Raw genomic sequence first — 21,618 nt, forward strand, 5'->3', positions numbered from 1 at the left:
TAAATAAATAAATAATAATGTGGAACACATTCATTGTAACGATCAGTGAAGTAGGTCAGAGTTTTCATTTCATACTTAAATCAGTAGCAGCAGAGCCTTTAAGGCAAACCCCACTTTAAAATTCACAAGCATCTCTGGCAACTTAACTAATAGCCGGTGGCTTCACGCTGCATGATGTGATGCTGCAACCTTGGAGACAGCTCTGTGGGTGTGCATGACAACACCTGACCTTGGTTTGCGGGACATTTAACACAAGGAGGCAACAGCTTGTTTAATCTAATGACCAGGTGAACAGATCTGTCTGGTAATGAGGTCATGTTGCTCCACTGAGGGCAGCTGCTCGCCCGAGTGGCCCTGTGAAATTGGGGTAGAGGAAAAGCTCAACTTTGTTAGCAAAATGTACCTCGCTGCGCAAAGGAGTCATATCTTAAGAGGTAGCACTGTACCTATTACACTACGAGAAAATAGATCATCTGAGCTGCGTGATGATGGTAAAAATGCTACACACAAACTTACTAGGTTTTATCTGAGGCAGCTTCAAATCAGTAGCATGCAAAATAAAGCCTGCGCCCTGTCCGGGCTGTACCCCGCCTCTTGTCCTATGACAGCTGGGATAGGCTCCAGCCCCCCCCACCCCCGCGACCCTGATAAGGATAAGCAGGATAGATGGACAGATAGATGGATAGAGCTGCAAATGCTGCAATACATCTGTTTTCTTTACAAAGAACCCAAACTATCAGGGATATAAATAAATAAATTCCTAACAACCATATGTTAAAAGCCACAGACTCCAAGGCTGGGAGACATACTGAATTAATTAAAGTTTTAAGGTCATGGGTGTTCATACAGAGCCTCGCAGTCACCCTCTGATGATGGAATACACATCACTCTGAGCCAGGTGCCATTCCATAGTATGCCTTTCCACTGGACAGGTCTGTATGTTTGCTTTTGGCAATTAAGAAAAAGCTTGAGTACTGGTAGCCACAGCTGCTGAAGAAGATCAAAATGTAGTCCTGTTAAACTCAGTGTCATAGAGATGATTTGACTTTGCCAAAGTAGAACAGACTACCATGCTGTGTAAATCAAAACCTAAAAAATCTTCTAAAAATATATATCAATGGTAATTTAGATACTGCTATATAACAGATAGACATAGAAGTAAAGTTATTTTTCTGTCATCAGCAGTAGGGACGATTAACATTTGCCGATCCAATCTTTATTACACTACTAGTGACATTTATATACACATTTTTTTGTCAGTTATTCGACGTCATTGTCCTAGCAGCCCACCTCTCATCAGTGTGTCCTGAATGCAAGTCAGGCTTGGGGGTATTATGAGGGAGCCTTGTCTGTGAGACCCTCGCTGGATTTGAACTCTCAACCTATTGTTCCAAAGAGAGCAGTGTTGCCATTACACCATCCAGCTGCATGTCCCAGAGACAGGAACAGCAAAGATACTGCGCATCAGCCTGGAGCTCACAGGCCTCTGATGGAGGACCTAAGCTTGAAGGACAAACAAAGAGCACCTGCAGGGTGAGTGGGGAATTATTATTTTATATAAATAAATGTTATTTAGGGGGGTAATAAAGTTTGGACTTCATGTAGACAAAAAGAAATGCAGTAAAATTATGAATCACCCCTAACCCTGACAAAATGAATAAATAAATAAATAAAACTCAAAATGTACTTTTTTTATATATATATTCTCATCCAGGCTTATATGGACAGTACTGCTACAGTGAGAGAAATTGCTTTTGTAATTTCACCCGGAGAATAGAGCTGAATTAACCCAAAGTGATTTCCTGTACTCTGCTTACATGTATTGATCTTCCTGCAGAATAATTTAAAGCTGAATGAGCTCTTGGTGAGTGTACCCATTTAATGAAGGATCTTGTGGCAGAATCAGCGAGAGGCTGTCTGCTTTTCTATGTCCGGATTTAGAAGAGTTTGCTCCTTGATCCAAAACATCTGAATAGCTTTTCATATCTCCCTTGATACTCGAGTCTATATCAGTGTAATAAAATCATGAGATACCAATATATTTTTAAAAAAAAACTATGTTGAGTAGTCGAAAGAAACTTCTACAATCCTGATCATCACCTAAGTCAATCTAACAGCCTAGTTGTGTCAGTTTCATAGGCCAAGTTTTCTGGGATCCACCACCTGCAGTGACACTCAGCAGTGTAGCAAAGCAGACCTTTTAATACCGCAATGAATCAAACTATTACAGTTAAGGTCTCTCTGAGCAGGAGAAAGGACAAACACTCCTTGGGGACGCCTTACACTAAATCAGCACTATAAATATCAGCGGCCACAATAACAGCCCACCTCAGATGGCCACTTTCTCTTGCACGTCTGCCTCTCTCTGCCTCTTGATTTGACGCTGCTGTACATTTAGAGCCTGTCACCGTTTTTAAGTTGCTGTACTACACAGACCAGACGCAACGCAAGTGTATTCAAGTCGTATTAAAATGTGATGACAATAAAACAGAAAGTTCTAACAAAAAAGAAGCGATAATAACATAAAATAAAAAAATAAAGGCCAGAAAACTGGCATTTGGTCTTTTCGTCTCGTCCATTAATTAATAAATCGTATCTCAAGATTGCTGTTAAGTAGTTTTACGTTAACAAGTCGGTTATGAGATTCATGAGATTTCAGGTTCACAACAACAGTCTCCTCAAGGCGCTTTATAGGGCTGTTCGATATAACGATACAGATCGGATGACGATATAAGCTAACGTTTGTTTTGTGGTGTAGTAAAATAAACAGTTTACAGCAACATTTTTTCATCGTTTTGATGGCCACTGTAGTGCTATATTAATTTCTTAAAGTTCTCTCTTTCTCTTATATTTAATATAACAACACTACAGACAGACAAGCGCCTGTTTATAGGTGTTGTCGTTAGCAACAGTGCCGGTAAAACCGTAGCGTCGCGTGGCTCCGCTGTCCGCTTGTTTGTTTTTCACATAACACTTTCACAATAAAGCTCAAGATCCTGTTGAGACTTTTCAAAATAAACTGAATCACGTGAAAGAGTATGCAGAGAGTTTACGGATGAGAATATGAGATTTTGGTCATATCGCACAGCCCTAGCGCTTTATATTGTAAGGTAAACCCCTTACAGCAATACAGAGAAAACCCCAACAATTAGATACCCGCCAATGTCAAAGCACTTGGCGACAGTGGGAAGGAAAACCCCCCTTTTGACAGGAAGAAACATCCAGCAGAACCAGGCTCAGGGAGAAGCAGTCATGTGATCTTACAAAAACATTTTCAAGACCTTTGTAATAGTACAGCTGCAACAATAAGTGGATTAACTGGTTAGTTCAACAGAAAATCAGTCTACACTGGCCACTTCTACAAACACCTGTTCAACTACTCAACACAAATATCTAATTATCCAATCACATGGCAGAAAGTCCATGCATTTTGGCATGTAGACATAGTCAAGATGACCTGCTGAAGTTCAAACTGAGCATCAGAAAAAAGGTGATTTAGTTGCTGAGCTCTTGAGATTTTTCCAAAAAACCTTCTCTAGGATTTATAGAGAATGGCCCGAAAAACAGAAAATACCCATTGAGCGGCACTTCTCTGGCTGAAAATGCCTTGTTAATGTCAGAAGTCAGAGGAGAATTGCCAGACTGCTTAGAGCTGATAGGAAAGGCAACAGCACCTCACATAACAACTTGTCACAACCAAAATATGCAGAAGAGCATCTCTGAAAGCAAAATACCCCAAGGCAGATGGGCTACAGCGCTGGAAGACCAGGCTCACCAAAATAAAACAACTATGAAATAAGATATAATAAAATTAAAATAGAATTAAAGGGGAATAATTTAGGGGGTTAAAGGTGGGGTCGTCTTAAGCTACATGAGTGGAGGTAGGTAGGTGAGGTAAGAGATAGCAGGTGAAGGTAGAGAAGTGTTAAAGAATACTGAATCCACAAAAATTAATTTAAAATACATCTTTTCCTGTATAGTAAGGTACTGAAACTGTAATCTTTACGTTATAAACTCAGCTACCAAAGCTGCGCTGAAAGATTATATTTTAGCAGCTAAAAACCACAGAAGACCTGTCGCGAGGATGGATTTCACCGCAGCGTTCGTCTGAGCAGTAAACGGTGGAGTAGGCGAGCAGACTGCTACATGGATGGGACGTTAACACCCTGAGAGAAGCGCGGTGTCATGCACTGTGTAAACACCACCGCAGATTCAGTTACAGCCTTAAAGTCTGCATGTGTCCCCTGTTAGCCTGCAGGTGAAATACTGCAGCTGCTTCTGTAAAACACATGCACGTACGGACATAACCGAGGATGAGTACTGGAACTCCATACGGTTTATTTACTGAACTTTTAAAGCTTACGCTTCACAGGTATTTGACAAAGTAAATCCAACGCCAACCATTTGGACTAGAGATTTTCTTTTCTTGTTTGACACAAGAAATATTTCTATTTCATTCTTGTACTTATTTCGTTACATTTATGTTTAAGCCTCAGTCATTTAGCCAACTTGACTTAAGCGCCTATGCTTTGTTTTTAACCATCAAAGTGTACCATTGCTTTGATCTATTTCTCACAGGGATTTAATACAGTGCATTATATGCAAGGGCTCCTTTTTGTGGCTTCATAGTATTGTGGTTTACACATTTACCTAACAAGTGGTTCAGTCCCGGGAGGAAACACAAATCTCTTAGGGGTTGCATCCGGCAGGGCATCCGGCGTCAATATTTGCCTAATCAAAACATGAAGGACTATCCACTGTAGCTTTCTACAGCCATGGGATCCTTTGTGACAAGACTATAAAGTTATGTCTGCCATGTTCAGAGTCTCAGAAGCAAGTAACAACCTACCATCCTTTTAAAAATAATGATTGTCTTTAACATTTGGATGAAAATCCCAATCTTAAAATGACTCCCAGCTCTCTCGAGACCACCGAATTATGTTTCCTTTGTTTTTCACTGCAGCCAAGTTGCTTGCTTGCTTGTTGCTGCTTGTTTGTGCATCTTTCTGCCTTAAGTTTTGTATTTAATAACTAGAAAAGCATGAAAAGCTCTAATGGGCTGAGATCAGGTGACAGGCTTGTCCACAGAAAAATACCCCAATTCTTTGCGTTGAGAAACTCCCATCAGCCTTTAAGCAAATAATCCAGTAGTCAGTGGATGTCTGCTATGTCACATGAATTTAGATAAATATTAAAAATTGTAGTGTGCCAAGCTGAAACACTTTTTTTAAAAAGAGGTCTTTGCGTGGATAAATAAAAGCTAAACATAATAACCAGGTAAAAACTAAATATATAATGGCATCAGCTAGTTTTCTGCCCAAATAACAGACTATAAAAGGGATCAGTGGGGTTAATATCCTGGAGAAAAATATGCAAAAACTTGACATATTGAGTGGAAGCGGCCATGACTCAGTGTTAATCTAAGGCAGGGCTGCCCAATCCCAGTCCTCGAGAGCTACTATCCTGCAGCTTTTAGATGCATCCCTACTCCAACACAGCTGAATCAAATGGTTTGATTACCTCTTCAGCATGCCATCGTGTTTGGCAAAGGCCTGATAACAAGCCATTCATTTGATTTGGGTGTGTGGGAACAAGGATGCATCTAAAAGCTGCAGGACGGTAGCTCTCGAGGACCGGGATTGGGCACCCCTGATCTAAGGTAAACCACTTCAGTGTCTTAATTTCAGTTCTCTTTTCTGAAGTGGATTTGTCACAATGATCTCACACAACAAAAACACCTGGTGACTGAAAACCACTTTGAAAAGAGAGACATCTTCAGACGAGGGAGCAGATTGTGATTTCTGGCCATTACCATAAAAACACAACTGATCTCATCACTAATTTCCCCGCTCTCATAAATCTCAGCCAGCTTCCATCAAAGGGACCTTTCCTAAATATTTTTCAAACACATACAGTAGTGTGATTTCCACCCAGATTATCTCTAAGTTAAAATGTCTTATCGAACAGGAAATGACAGGCAACAAGAGGATTAACTGATAGTTGCAGCAACACGTTGAGTTGTTCATTTATCTTCATCTACACAGAATCGCGTGTATTTTTGTGTGCGTGAGTCGGTGCCAGCTCGCGCTTGCTGTAGGTGCTGCTTCTAATTGCTCTCATGAGGGCTTCCAGAGTGAACAGGATTCGTCAGCAGTGAGAGAAGTGACATGTATTGATTTGAAAATGGGGGCAGGATCCCATTAAGGCTTTCCCCAAACAAAGTGCCCCCACTCTCATTTATCCACAAACGCTGAGGCCCGGCCAAGCTAGCTAAGGTCTTAAGATCTGCGGTCCAAGGGAAGATGTGCTGTACTGACTCTTCTCAAAGAAAACTGCCTGCACAGAAAACACTAATACTGCTATCACGAATGCAATGAAAGCGCCGGTATAACTTTACATAACATCAGCACAGACGTGTTTTGATGTTGGAAACAACCTCGCAGTTAAATCAGTTAATAATCTGTTTAAGATGTGATCATCACACAATCATCCACACATCAGGGGGGCTGGGTGATTTGAGTGAAAGCCAGAATAGCCACTCAAAGGACCTTATGAAAGAAGTACCTGCAGTGCTCAGAAAACTAGATGAAGTCCACCTGCAGAGAGAGCATGGGAAAAATCAGAAGCGACTCCTGCGCCGCTGCAGCGGTGCAAGCCAGAAAACTGCCCCCTTTTCCTTCCTCCATGATACTTGGAGAATATAGGCAGATTTTTTAATATCTGGCACAGCGCAACACAAACCACAAAAATGCCGTGGGAAAGATTTCCCTCTTCTTTGTGGCCTAATTTTAAATTTATTTTGCTGATTTAGTCTGTGTGAATTTTCCTGTAGGCACTTTTTTTTTTTTTTTTGAGAAGCGCTAAATGAATAACGTTCATCACTAGTTAGCTGTTATCAGTTGTAATAGAAGAAAAGAATGACGACGTGCTTGTAAACGTATGAATTAAAGGGAAACAAAGTGGGCTCATTTTTGTGAAATGATCTCAATATACATCTGACAGTAGTAAAAAAGGAACAGATGATGATTATAAAATCTGCCATTTCTCATCAGAGATGATAAGAGCATCCCGAAGCCTGCTGCAATATTTTTATCCTCACTTAGGATTGCCTTCGGCAGTCACAGAGAGTTACTCTTGTCCAAGAGTGGAAGGATGGAACTGGGCCTTACCCTGTGGAGCCTGTGAAGACACTTTTGTGTTTAACTGTGATTTACAAAGTCTTGTGTCATGTACAACCTATGGCATTTATAAATCTCATATTTAAACTATAGAAAGTCTGCACTGGGTCTTCACAATGCTGCTATTAAGTAATTATTTTCTGAGTGACTTTATCAGAATTTCATTTCACGCTTCTTTACAACATTACTGTAGTTCATTTAGGTTTGTAGGTATTTGTTTTTGCACAGCTCTCTTAAGGTCACCTCTTTGTTTTCAGCCATTCTGCTATAGATTGCTGCTGTGCTTAGGATCAGTGTTCTGTTGCACCACCCAATTAAAGCTATGCTTTAGCTGTCAGATAAATTAGCTTACATTTGACTGTACAAAACCTTGGCATATATAGGAGTTTAAGGTTGAATCAATGAGTGCAAGCTGCACAGATCCTGGGGCTGCAAAACCAGCACAAACCACTACTTTTCCTCCATTGTGCTTGACAGTTGATATATATAAGGTGTTTCAGCTGATATAGTGTGTTTTAGCCAAGTGTACTGCTGTGCATTATGCCCAAATATCTCCACTTTTGTCTCATCTGTGCAAATGACATTGTTTCAGAAGTCTTGTAGTTCAGATGCAACTTTGCAAACCTATGTTCTGCTGCCATGTTCTTTTCAGAAAGAAGGTGCTTTCTTCTAACAACAAGCCATATTTGTTTATTCTTTTTCTAATTGTACTTTCATGAACGTTAACATTTAGCATGCTAACTAAGACCTGTAGAGTCTGAAATGTAGCGCTTGGGTTTTTTGCAGTTTATTTGAGCTTTGCAAGGTTGAATTGGGTTGAATTTGCTTGGACGTCTACTCCTGGGAAGAATGCCCCTGACCAACAAACTGACAAAAACTTTTTAAGGTGTTTTGCAGGTGCTCAAACTGGCTGATGATCAGTTAATCAAGTGCATGTGATCAGCAGCACCTGGCAGCTTCTTAACCTCTGACTCTCTGTGGAAGTACTAAGGTTGTACCTAGCTTTTTACAGGACTTGGTATGGCTTATATGCCAGTTTCAGGGATGTCAAATTTGAACGTGAATCTTTTTAAGTAAAAATTATTTTCAGGCAGGCGCAAGCAAAAAGCAAAATGCTTAACCGTGACAGCTACAACAATCAAAAAATTTGTTAATAAAATATTTCTCCTTTCACCTTTTTTCAAAAGCGAGTAGGTAACATTAAAGAAACAGTGAACAGAGAGTTTGTAAGGGTTGAGTGTCTGCTTCATCAAGCAGCACGCCTTCGACTGTGTTTTTCTAACAGGCCCCATTTCTCAAACCAGCTCCGTTTTCTCTTCCGAGAGCCATCTCCTGAAGACACAAAGCTCCACACAGCTCACCAGAGTGTGCCACATGTTCACTGGAGCACCAAGCCTCCGCCTGTCCCTCATGAAATATTCATCACGCAGTGCCGACGGAAAAGCTGTGTAGTCAGAGATTCCAGTTTCGGTGTCCTGTTTCTGCACAGCCACAGTGACACAGCAGCTCAACGAGGTAAGGTGGGTTATGGGCTTCAGGTGGCTTACGACAGGGGTTCATTTTAAGCAGCTCTCATGTGAGCTGTGAAATTAGAGTCCTTTTTTTTTTTTACTGATATGAGTGACAAATGAACCTGAGCCCTTGACAACTACAGAGAGGGGATTCATTGGGTCCGTAATGCTGTGAGGGGCTCTTTGCTCGCTTGATTAGGGTCCTCTTACATCCTTAAAAGAAGTCTAGCAAAGTCACCTAATGATTTGTTTTCTAATGCTTTACCCTACTGTATGTCTCTGCATGGTTACTATTTACTAACAAGGAAATTAAACTTAATCATCAGATCAAAGGTAGAGATTTTCTTGGCTGATCCCAGTTTCCAGTTGTTTTCTATGTGTGACCCGCTGATGCTGACTGCAATTTTTTTGTTTGTTTGTTTTTACCAGAAATAATTGACTTCATTGACAACAACATTTCCTCCAAACTGCAGTAAGTTACAGAATCGTCTCTCATAGAAACAACTGAAAATAAAGGTACAAATAATTAAGTGAAAATGTGCTGCTGTACACCCAACCCTTTATCTGTCATATTTTACTGCGCCAAACAAAAGCATGTGCAATGGATTTATAAAACAAAACGAATCGACAACATCACCCCCCCTCTTGTTTTCCCTCGATAATTTTCCTCGTAGCTCCATTGATCCTTTGCTCATACCGAGGCTCCCAGTTTGCTGCTGGCTCTGAGCTCTGGTAATGTTTCCCTTTTCCTGTTAGCTTCTTTAAAATGTTCAACAGACTCAAGGTGATTTAAGTGTCTGAGAAGGTTTGTTGTTAGCAGTGTTTCTGTAATGGTCCCCCTCCCGTTCATATTGCCGAACTTTAAGTCTTCACTCACAGCGAAGAACTTCCATGCTAATGGCATGTTAGCGTACGGCTGCAACTGTGTGTATTTGCCTATGCTACTGTGCTCGTGTTCCACATGTATGAAACATAATCATAATCAGACATACATGTGGCCGATCGACCGCTCACCAGTCCGCGTAACGAACACTGAAAATCAGCCAACTTTTGGATCTTAATAAATTATAATCACTACCAAAGAAGAGTTTTCCCCAAGCTTTAAGTCATCTTTGGTTAATTAATCAGTTAAACATAAGCGCTGATCTTTAAACTGTACACAGACAGGGATTCAGCCTATAGCATTTAGCTACTCAAGCCAAGATCGCTGATTTTCTTCAAGTGGGTTACAAAACCTGATTAATTATATGAAGCGTTTGGCTGTAAGACCACTGAAGGGGTTTCTACGACAGAGTATTAGGGCCACATTATTGATCCTTTTGAGAAAGTCTAAATTTTGAGATTAAAGTCAAAAATGTATTTCAAGAAAGAAGTCAAAATGTTGGTTTCTGATATGCTAGGATGCTACATATTTCACATGCTGTTGTTGACAGAGGTTAAGATTAACTTGACTAAAAATTCTTCATCTACCCAGCCATCTGTCAGCACTTGTATTTATGGAGGTTTCATGTTTACATGGAGCCTCCCCTGCTGATCTCGTTGCAATGCGAGTTTATACACTTGGCTTTATTTTAAATGAAAAAAAGGGAAACAAAACAAAGCAAAAACATCCTGTTTCTGCACATCTTCAAGTCACGAACAGTTTAACATGACATGCCTAACTTCTCTGTATGATGGCAGTTGATATTAATTATGTCAGTGCATTATAATAGCTTTGATTGTTCTTGCTACAAAAGCTAAAACTGCTGAATGAATATTTCATGATTCATCATTCCCTCATAGCTCTTCTTTCTTGCATAAACAGTCACACTGATAGAAGACTGCAGCACTCCAAACTAATGTTGCCTCCTGCCTTTTCCACCTCCGCTAAAGCTGCATTCATTCAAAGTCCTGCCATCCCTGGAATCTATTTGTAGATGGATTCTTCTGCCCGTGGCCTGAAAATTACCTGCCGGCTGTCGCGCTGGGAGGAGGAAGAGGAGGAGGTGCTCTTGTGGACTGGCGTCGAGATCTTGTTCACCGGCGTAGAGCTCCTCTCCTCAGAGCTCATGGTGCGGCTGTGGGGGCCTCGCTGTTGATAGTGTTGGTGGTGAGACATTGTGGGCACCGTGCGGCTCTGTGGACCTCCCTCTGCACTAGGCCCCGCAGATCTGGGGCATCCTCTGACACTTCCTCGTGATCACTGCTTGCTGTTCATCTGAAACACAAGAGTGAGGAAGTTACACTAGCACATGCACTTCAGCTTCCTCATTGCACCACACCTCGGTTGCTTATAGCAGGCAGTAAATCACACGGCCTGTGACTAAAATTAGCATCTTGGCTTCTCTGAGGCTTTCGAAAAATATCCTCCATCATTTTCAGTATGTAAATTTCACTCAGTGATATTCAGTTGAGACACCCGGAGCGCTTCTTTGAAGCATGAGATTCTTCTCATTACAAGTGCATTACTGAATAAGCCTTTCATTATGTTGGCTATGAGACCAGCGCCACTCAGGATTACTCCTTTATTATTCACTGTATCATCTGAAAGCCAAACTCAACTTATATATGAGGACTGCAACTAATGACATTCCTACTTCATGTTAATTAATGAGATAATCAATTGTCACAAATCCAAAGATATATAAACTGACTGTTTCAATTTTAACTAGGGACTGGCCACAATAATGGTCTAATATATAAATAGTCAGCGCTAACTGATGTTGGCATAGCAGCAAATGTGATGTCATTTACTGATGTCACTCGCCAATACAGTTACATTTATAACTTGCTGGACAAAGACATCAATTACTCTGGTTTTCCCTCTGTACACCTCCACAGTGGATTTCAGGGGCTCAAAATGAAGCAATTCAGAATTCTTTTAAATATGGGATTAAAATCCTCTGCAGTCAATGACTGCCTGAAATCCATAACCCACAGATATCACCAAATGCTGTGTTTACTCCCTTGACATGCTTTGTCGGGACCTTTGCTTCAGCCACTGGTCATTATTTTTTGGTTCATTATACTGAATCTGAGAAGAGATTCATTCAGCCCTTTCAATCAGCAGTCACATCATGAATAAACACTGGTGGCACGGTTCTACTGGAAGCCATACATGCCTGTGCAATAATATTACCTCCACCATAACAGATCATGTGGAATGCTTTCTCTCCTCTTTCCATCATTCTAGTACAACTTGAGTTGGATGTTGTTAAGTTATTTGTAATAACCATGGAAATAATTCTGTTATCATGCACTTTAGTTTCTGTGCTCTTTCAGACCTGTCGGTGTTGCTGAGCTCGTCAGTTCATTCATTCTTTTTGCAAATGCACCTGATTGTTGATTTGGCCACTCCTAAAGTTTTTGCTGTCTCTCTGATTAGTATATTTAGTTTGCTTCTGGATATGATGACATCCCTCATGTCCACTGATACCCCTTCGGACCTTATATTTGAAACTACAATGAAAAGTTACAAGTCAGTTTATTTATACAGAACTTCTAACATTTAAACACAACAGACATTGACCAAAATTCTGTCATGGTCTGTGCGCAGGCAGGCAGGAAAAGGACCCAAGAGCTGGACTCATGGAGGCAAAAATAAACTCAAAAAGAACCTCAGCTTTATTGTTGGTAAAATACAAAACTGAAAAGACACGTGAACGGAACACACAGGCAGGAATGGCAGGACAACGAGGACTGAAGGACACACACTATAAATACACAAGCAGGACGGGAGAATGAGGAACAGCTGGAACCAATTGGGCAAAATAAGACCAGGTGAGCAAAACAGAATACACCAACACGAGACAGACCTTCAAAGTAAAACAGGAAATCCACAGACTTAACTCAGAGGCACTGGACAAAACTTATATTAAACACAAGAAATCACAAATTACAATAACAATACACAAAACACTGGGTCACTGACGCAGAACCGTGACAAATTCAACACTTTTAATCAACTTCAGATATGTCTGCTTTATTTGTCATCAAATAACAAAACTGACTGATGAGCATTTTTGTCTCCTCATCTGGAAACAAACTGTCCAATTATTTATTAACCACCAAAAATGGGGAATTGTGTTTAGAAATGGCTGGAATTCCTAAACAGTTAATGACAAAAATTTTGTAAAACTCCCTAAATGAAAGCTGAACGTCTGGACTTAAGCAAACAACAGCTGTTGTTTTAAAATCTGCTGTGCTGGTGTACAGAGCCGAAACTAGAACAATTGTATATTTGCCCAATAAATTATGGACCTAAATGTATTTATCTGTTTATTTATCTTTTTGTCACATTGCTATCGGATGGGCTAAATCAGGGGTGTCAAACTCAAATACACAGTGGGCCAAAATTCAAAACTGAAACAAAGTTGCGGGCTAACGTTAATATTTATTGAAATATATTTATTCCTCCAGATATAAGAATGAATCTTTTCTTATGGACTCAAACACGTCTTGCTGAAAAACTGAATATGGAACAAGCAAAGCTTAATACTAAACAATATATATATTAGCTGTATAATACCAGTAGGCCAGCTCTGATAGTAATTTGGTATGGCTTTGCGGGCCAAATGTAAGTAGGCTGCGGGCCAAATTTGACAGAGTTTGACACCTATGGGCTAAATGTTCAAAAAGGTCATTTATTTTTGTATTTTTGTAACGAGTATTTTTTTTTTGTTACTATGGAGACCAAACAGGAACTAAAACAGTATGAAAAAAAGAAAATATTGGTATGTTGGTCAGAATTTCACAACTGGTGGATCGTTATTCTAACCTATAGGGACAAACTATATATTTGTACTTCCTTAGACTGAACTCTGTTTAAATTTAGGAATTGTGGCAACTACCACTTTTAACTGTCAACTACAACCACTGCCTCCCCTCCACAAGACTGAGATCATCCCATAAGACTGTGACATAAATCCTTAAACATCTAATTACAAATATCATAATGATTGAATTTAGAAGAGGACATCAAATCAATACAGGAAAACATCTGCTCTATCTGCATTGTTACAAACCAGTTAAAACTGTATAAACCCTCATAAACACACAAACAAGCAAGAGAACACTGTCCAGTGAGGTAACCTTTAAAACATCAGACAGTGAAGGCGGAGAAAGATTTATATTGGATTCAAAATGTCTGGTTAACCTTATGTTCAGGTAGCAGCAGGGTGTACTCATTTTCACCATTAGTCATGGCACTGTGTTGCGCCACGCTGACACCCATAATACTGCCTGCAGTGCTGCTCTGTAATTGTCTGAGCTCTCTGGAGGTCCCACTGTTAAAACATACATCGATCGCAAGACAGTAGAAAACAAACACTGTTCAGCTGAGAAACTGAGACACTTGACACCGACGATGTTATTGGACTTTTACAAGGGCAAATATCTCTTTTTATCAAGCGCCTCAGTGTTGACGATGTGGCTTTTGGACCTCGAGAGTAGAGCAGGGCGATATGACCAAAAATATTTATCACGATATACATTTGAAAATTTGCGATAACGATATAACTGACGATATAATTGAGACGAGACAAAATACTTTACAACTCCTCAACTTTATTAGTGCAAAAAACCATCAATGTATTTTCACTGAAACAAGCAGCTGTTTTTATGTGCATTAAAGTTATATAAAAACGTAACAGTGCAAACTCCTCGCTGACAGTTTAACCAAAAGGCATTTCCAGTGGAAACTGGCCGACATATCCTCAGCATAACCATGTATAACATCCACAACACTTAAAAAGAGCTTATACACACACAATACGGTAACATTATGTTGAAGCGCAGCACGTATCACTCCGCGAGGCTCCGCCTACGATAGCCGTAACGCTCCCACAATCCATCAAGCGGTGCGGCTTCGTAGCTCAGCAAAGTCGTACTGAAACATCTGACAGATTTTCGAGCGCCGTGCACATAAAATCGTTTCGAGGTCAGTAAACACAACCAGAGTTCATACATAAGGCACACGGGATTATAAGGGGCTCTGTCGACTTTCAGAAAAATCAAAGGATTGATTTTAAGTGCGCCGTATTTTCCAAACAACACGGTAATAACGACGGCCCGCTAGCATGCTCTACCAAAAATAGTGCTTTGTTGTGTATCTGACGGACGAAAGCTAAACCAGTTCCACACCAGTGAAGCTGCAGCATTTTTACAAACCAGTTCAGGTTCATGGTTTCATTCAACGATCCACTTTCGCTCTTCTCATTCTGCGTCGCCGCCATGCTTTTTCCGCCATGTGCATATGTAAACATGGGCACTGCGCATGCGCGTTTTACCCATATTCTATCGCCATGTTTCATTTTCCTATCGTTGCCCAACATTGCACCGGTATTACCGTGAACGGTACGATATAGCCCAGCCCTACTCGAGAGGTTGCCAAATTTACGCAAAGCAAACAGCGGTAATGTGGCCTGTTTATTTATTATCTAATTTAGCTAGATCAACCTATTAAATGCTGAAGACCTTATTAAATAATCAAAATAGACAGATGATGCTCATATCTAGTAAATCAGGCGAGACTAAAACATTTATATTGTAGGATAATCTTAAACACACAGCATTAGAGTGAAACCTTAAAAAATTGATTATTAAAATCTACAAAACTAAAATATCTCTCATTAATAATGAAATGAAAACCAAATAAACAAAACTGGTTATACAAAAAAAACTTTACCAATAACAAAGACTCCTCTGAAAACTGTGTGTAAATGCAGGGTTATCAATTCCTGCCACAGCCAGTGACACAGTGTCACGGCACAGTCAGCATGGTGCTCATAGATACTGTATTCAACTCTGGAGCAACCTGTGGTTTTTAACTGCCGGATGTTTCTGCTAGGCTCTCCCTTGAGCCAAGGAAATGCAGACTCTACAGAGGAGCTCTGCACGATCACAAGCAAGCATGCAGCATACTCACACACTGTAATCTATTATTCAGATCCTTTAACAACGTCATCATCCTGCACTCTCTTAAGCCAGCCAAGGCTCTAAGCTACAGTACACGGCACTAAATCCATCCAGATAGCGTATTCCACTTACATCTATTTAACAGATCTAATCCCCTTGACCTAATTAGAAAGCAAAAGTGATGAGCACATTGAGTGTAAGTTTAACAGTTTTATATTGTTGCTAGTCTGCGAGCATGCAGGCTCTAGTTTGTTAGCATTTGCAGTAACAATTGCTGACCTTGAAGCAAAAGTCAAGTGAAAGCATGCAACCGAGCTTTCATTTCATTTGTTTCACTTCAGCAGAAGATATAGTTTCAACACTGACTACATGAATTCAATGTTCTGTTTATTAAAGCCAAACAAAAACAAACAAAAGAAGAGTCGGCATTTACGTACTGAATCGGATCATTCTTGGTAAGCCCGTTGCTCAGAGACACAACAAGCAGGTTTGGGGCTTTAACCGAAGCTTTCAGTTCACAAGAAAATGCAGGTGCCAGCATCATAAATGTCTGTTTGACTTAGACGGACGGCAGCGTTGCGCCACACAAAGCCAGTCATCGTGCTGAGGAACGTCCGATGAGTCATGAGCTTATTGTTCTAAATCCAGTCACTGTGATTATGGTGCAGCTCTAAGCAGACAGGACGAACACCTCTGAAGCACCTGGTCAAGATCTCTGCAAAGTCAAACCAAACACTATAGCATCTTTATAAATGTGCAGTTCTGTTTGGTGTATTTATGTAGATAAACTACAAAGATGCTCCAAGAAGAAGCCAATGTAATCTTATATAAACTCCTTCCTATTTATTGGTTTCATCTTCCTTGTTTTCATTTATTGTTTTTACGGCCCTGATGGCTTATATTCTGTGTAATGATGGATGATGGATGAGCATCTGCTTCCGCTGTGCTTCAGCGTTTCCCATTTAAAGCAATAAAACTGAATAGAAGTGAGCTGAGTGAGACCGCAATAAAAACTATACTGTTCTATGTACTTCACTCAAACACTGCACACTATATGCCAAAGGGAAAAGGCTCCTTGTTTTTGTTTTTTTTTATAATTACAAAAGAATATGTGCACTCAATTTCCTCCTTAACCTCCCCTTGTGATAGTATGGTTTGAAAGTCTGAAAGTCAGATAATGGACTGTGGTTTCTAAGATTTCCGATCCTAGGAGACAAAGAGGATCCTTCAGTTGTCTTTTAGACATGTAAAGGAACAAAAGAGGCAGTTGTAAGCAGCTGGGAGGGTCTTTCTGTCGACATTTTCTGAATGCCTCAAGTTGAGAAACGTCACCGAACCTTAAAAAATGGAAGGACATTTTGCCGCTGAATGATCCTGTGAAACATCAGAGCGATAGTTCTTCTACCGATGACATGAAGATGTGCTATGAACAGATCCGTAATTTTTATTTACTTCTAGTTTATGTTTATAGACAAATGTATGGCACATGAACCATGCCACAGACCACAGCATTTATACCCAAGGTGGTGTGTAATGTCCATCCGTAGTTTGACCTTTAAAACCTATAGAAAAATCATTATCAGCTACAATCTACAATAATAAATACACACATTAAAGATAAAGACACAAAAACTCTTAATATGATAAGTAAGATGGTTACTAATAATGGAGAATACATATTAAAAACCTTAAACAGTTGTTTATTTATTGCAGGTTTAGTCTTTGGTTAAACCAACAGTTGATTAGGAAAATGGGTAGAGTAGTGCCTTAAAGCAACTGCATGATACTGTTTGTTATGAATACAGATATATGTATGCACCAGTGCCAATATATATTGTTTTATTTAAGTAAACCTGCACTGCATGGTAGCTGGGCAACAGTAATTAAAGATGCATTTTTGTACCTTTTCGTCTGTTCCTCTGTGCTGATGTATTACACACTTATTACACACTTATCTAGAAAAAAAGAGAAGAAACCCCCAAAACTTGCCTTTTCCCATCTCTCTTGTTTACTCCAAAATGCACTCTATGCTCAGTCACATAAAACTTTTCTCCATCTCATTTCATGCTCCAGGAAGGAAACTGAGTTTCAGGAGAGGGGATTTCACAGTCAAAGGCAATGATGAAAACTTTGAAACAAATTCTATGCGGAAAAAATAATTTAACCTAAGATCAGCGCCATCAACAGGTGCTCATTACCCTCTGGGGACACTTACGACAAGCTGAACAAACAAGCTAAATTAATTATTTGGCATAAAGCAAGCAAGGGTTTAATTTGCCAATACAGGCTACAATACCAGTGTATTTATAACATATATACAACTTACAGAGTGGTCATTACCCTTGCTGACAATGCTGTAAATATTGAGGTGTCAGTTTTGGGTTCAGGACACTCTTACAGCCGGGGATCAAATCAACGATCTTTGACTGTTGGAGGACCTGCTTTACTGCCTGAGCCACACCAATCCCAAGACTTCTGGTACTTGGTTTTCACAGACAGTCTCCATGTCCAAGTACTAAACGGATCAGGCAAGATCGGGGGATTTCACGGTGGCATGACTATCAGCAGATAGGCTGCAGGATTTGTAGTCACTGCTCGGGCAGTTGACAGATACGGCAGCTCAGTAAAGATGTAAAAACCAAGTATCTTGTCTTTTTTATAGTATAACTGAATATTACATACACCAAAAATTTCCCTGGTGGAATATTAAAAGTGTAATTCTGAGGTTCGGGCAGTACAAAGTGACATTTAAGCACTGAGTTCAGTTTTTTCATTCTTTTAATGTTTGAGGCCTGGTGCAAGAAATCTGCTGATGCAGTCACAGCACACAGGATAACAAAGGTTATGTTGAATTGTTCTTCTATAATCTCTCTTACCTTAAGGGAACGAAACACAACAAAAAGAGTGACTAACTGACTCGTTTCAGGAAACCGCAAACTTACAGCACCAGCAATAATAACAACAGTTTCCTTGAGTAACATGCACATTCCTACAGCCTGCAGGGTCTTTCTCCTAGTCAGGGTGGCGAGAACAAAGCCACAGGTCTCCATCAGAGATCAACAAGAGGCCCACAAATTAAGGAGCAGCTATCATCCATTCTGATAGAGGTCAAGCCGAGAAGAGCACTACAGGGCTTTTGAGGGGGAGAAGGCAATCCCACTATCTCGCGCCCTGCTCTGTGAGATCTGAGAAGGATGAAGAAAGCAAACTTGAGCCTAAGACACTCAATATGTCAACCACAGGAAGACCCAGAACTAAACAAACCAGTGAAAACTGGAACACATTTCAAAGTCACTTTAAACTTCACGTTGGCTGCTGTCAACACACTAAACGCAAAGCCACACAGGCGTTAAGGGCGCCGCTCGTCACAAACAGGTAATACGATGAAGTGTGATGGTACCAGCGCCCTAACAGGGGTAGAAGGACATGCTTGTTTGTTTTGTCACCACATTCAAGGAACAGAATATCGCATTATTGATCAGCACGCTATAGCAAAACAAGTCCACTGATACCCTCCACCCCCTCACTGCTGCATATTTAAAGCGAGCCAACAAAGGGAGACTCGTGTTCTTATATTACATTACATTACAGGGTCTTTGAGGACAAGTGGTGTCTGAGTTTACAGCTGACTAATAATGCATGGCGGTCGATATTGAACATTTACCTGCGCATTTAGATGGACGTAGATCTCGTGCGACATCTGGAAGCAATGAGCAGCTAACTAAGTAGTTTTGTCTGATTTGTTACAAATACGTTTTTTAAAAAACAGCCCCAACTGGACAGAGCCGGTTTCTCAACGCTGCATATTACATCACCTGGGTAGACCTGGGTATCACACAGTGCAATAGTCTTAAGAACTACTGTATATAATGTTGTGATTCAGATAAAGTCCCTTTGAGATAACGCAGCATTTAGCTTTAGATGTTTGACTTAAACGCCTCCATAATCCCAGTTCAACAGTATCCCTACAATTTGACACCAAACACCCTATTTCTAGGAAACAAAACAAAGCAAATGAGGTTAATAAGAGAGAATAAACAAGTTGCGTGCTGGTAATTACCAAAAACCCTTCATTAAAGCAAACACAAGGGATGGCCGTGCATGAGTCATCAGACCGTCTGAATACTGCTTTAACTCACCCTCAACTTTCTGCTTGCATTTCTTAACTAATTTAACGAGTCAGTCGGTGTAATTACTGTTTTACTTTACGTTAATTGCTTGGCATAGAAAGGAATAACCAGAACGCAATCCCTCTATCAGTCATTAAGGCATATATGCTCTGCAAGGATATAATGCAAATGGTATGGGGGCACCTTCAGCAGGAAGAGGCGAGCAGTACTGTATATAAAAGAATCAATAATCACCCCCTGTTCAAGAAGGCATGTCAGCCAAAAACTACAGATGCACTGAGATCTCCCAGTCTCCTCTGCTGCTCTTTAATTCATGTGATTGGAGGCTATTTTAAACAGCTGCAAAGTCACTGGCTGACCTTCAGTTGGGGGTAAAAAAGGAGGCTAGATTGTGGAGCCGTCCTGTCATTGGCACCAGAAGTTGGCTAACTCTCAATTAGTTTCATCACTGGCAGCACAATAAGTGGGGTAAAGGAGATTATGAAGGGGGGAGGTCGTGTTGTTAAGTAATGCTCCAGCATGTCATGGAGTTAGTCTAAATGGGACTGGAGCAGTAAGCATGGAGCTCAGTGAAAAAGGTAAAAATGTCAGTGACGCATTACGTCTACATCATCAGCCTTGCTACTTTAATGCTTCATTATGTGTGTGTGTGTGTGTGTGTGTGTGTGTGTGTGTGTGTTGTTGTTTTTTTTTTTTTTGGGGGGGGGGGGGGGGCTTCATCACGATGTGGTGATGATGATGTGCTGGAGCCGTGGATAATACCACCACCACCATCATCATCATCATCATCCCCGTGTGGTAACGACTAGCAGCAGTTAGCTCAGTCAGCAGCGGCTAGGTGGTCATGTCTGACTGGTGATTCACTCAGGATGCAAATACAAAAGGATGAGAGCTGAGGTCTGCGTGTGTGTGTGAGAGAGAGCGGCTGGATGGAGGAAGAAGAGGCTCTACGTCCTAATCCAACACGGCATTGCTGGAGCGCGATAGTTTCCTCTAATGTGAGCTCTAATGTGGCCACTGAGGCTGCTGTGAAAGAGGGACAGAAAAGCTGGTGTCCTTACCCCAGATGTCGTGTGATGACCATGTCTTTACAGTTCTTGGCGCAGGAAACAATTGAGCGGGTCTCCCCTTGACTGGGCAGAGATTCCCAGTTCCTCAGAGACAAGCGGCTTCCATATGTGTCCACATGGGATATAGCTGCTTCTTCGTGTTAACGACTTGTAGACTTGTAGGCTAGAACGTGATGGAAAGTGACATTAAAAAAAGGGGGGGAAAGTGCTGTGTTTGCCTGTTTCTTGAATGCGGGCTGTGATGATGCTCTGCTCCGCTCAGCTGCACTCCGCTCGCTCCTCCCTGCAGCAAGATTGGCTTTGAGCGGGAAGAAATCGCCGGAATGGATCAAATACCGGTGAATGGTGGCTGCGCACAAAACGTGGCCATGGAGTCACACTAAGCTCGGACTCGGAGCAGGGCCGGAGTGTAGACAGACGAGGTGGTGCAAGCATGCAAGCGTGACCCTGTGTGGTTGCAGCTTTATAGCCAATGGGAAGCAAACAGGAATGAATGAGCTTTGGCGTTGGCAAATTAGTAGAGGTGTTTTTGAGCCACAAAAGTCAGTCTGCTGGTATTAAAATTACTGATAGGTGTAAATAATCAAAAATAATTAAAATATTTGAACCTTATTCTTCTCTGCAGTAGGTATTTGTGATTATTTGATACTTCAACTTTGCACTTTAGTACTGTAACACGTTTTTGTTGGAGTTATACAATTATATATGTTACATATACTGTAAAAATGGAGGAATAAATATCTATTAGCATATTTAAGCCTACTTTGAAATTCATTATGAGTCTTTGTTTGTCCAAGTAGATTAAGGTAGTCTGAGAAGTAGTCTCAAATTTACT

The 21,618-nt window shown here is 40.7% G+C and overlaps 1 protein-coding gene across 4 annotated transcripts in view; it reads right to left on the reverse strand.

Annotated features, from left to right (window-relative positions):
* Window positions 1-21,071, reverse strand: part of osbpl6 (oxysterol binding protein-like 6) — a 45,529-nt gene extending 24,458 nt beyond the window's left edge. For 3 of the 4 annotated variants that reach the window (XM_086267829.1, XM_086267830.1, XM_086267827.1), the window contains exons 1-2: window positions 20,775-21,071; window positions 10,638-10,886 (exon numbers count right to left, since the gene is read on the reverse strand). In XM_086267829.1, the coding sequence (XP_086123955.1) occupies window positions 10,638-10,787 (150 nt within the window). In that variant the 5' untranslated portion in view covers window positions 10,788-10,886; window positions 20,775-21,071. Of the gene's footprint in view, window positions 1-10,637; window positions 10,887-16,020; window positions 16,159-20,774 lie in introns of those variants that run through there. The other variant, XM_086267828.1, reaches the window with a different exon arrangement.
* Between the last annotated feature and the right edge of the window lie 547 nt (window positions 21,072-21,618).

Source organism: Aulonocara sp. 'chitande type north' Nkhata Bay, linkage group LG16 (assembly GCF_057382095.1).
Source record: "Aulonocara sp. 'chitande type north' Nkhata Bay isolate Kocher_YH1m ecotype deep benthic linkage group LG16, A_spYH_male_GT1.1, whole genome shotgun sequence".
NCBI lineage: Eukaryota > Metazoa > Chordata > Actinopteri > Cichliformes > Cichlidae > Aulonocara > Aulonocara sp. 'chitande type north' Nkhata Bay.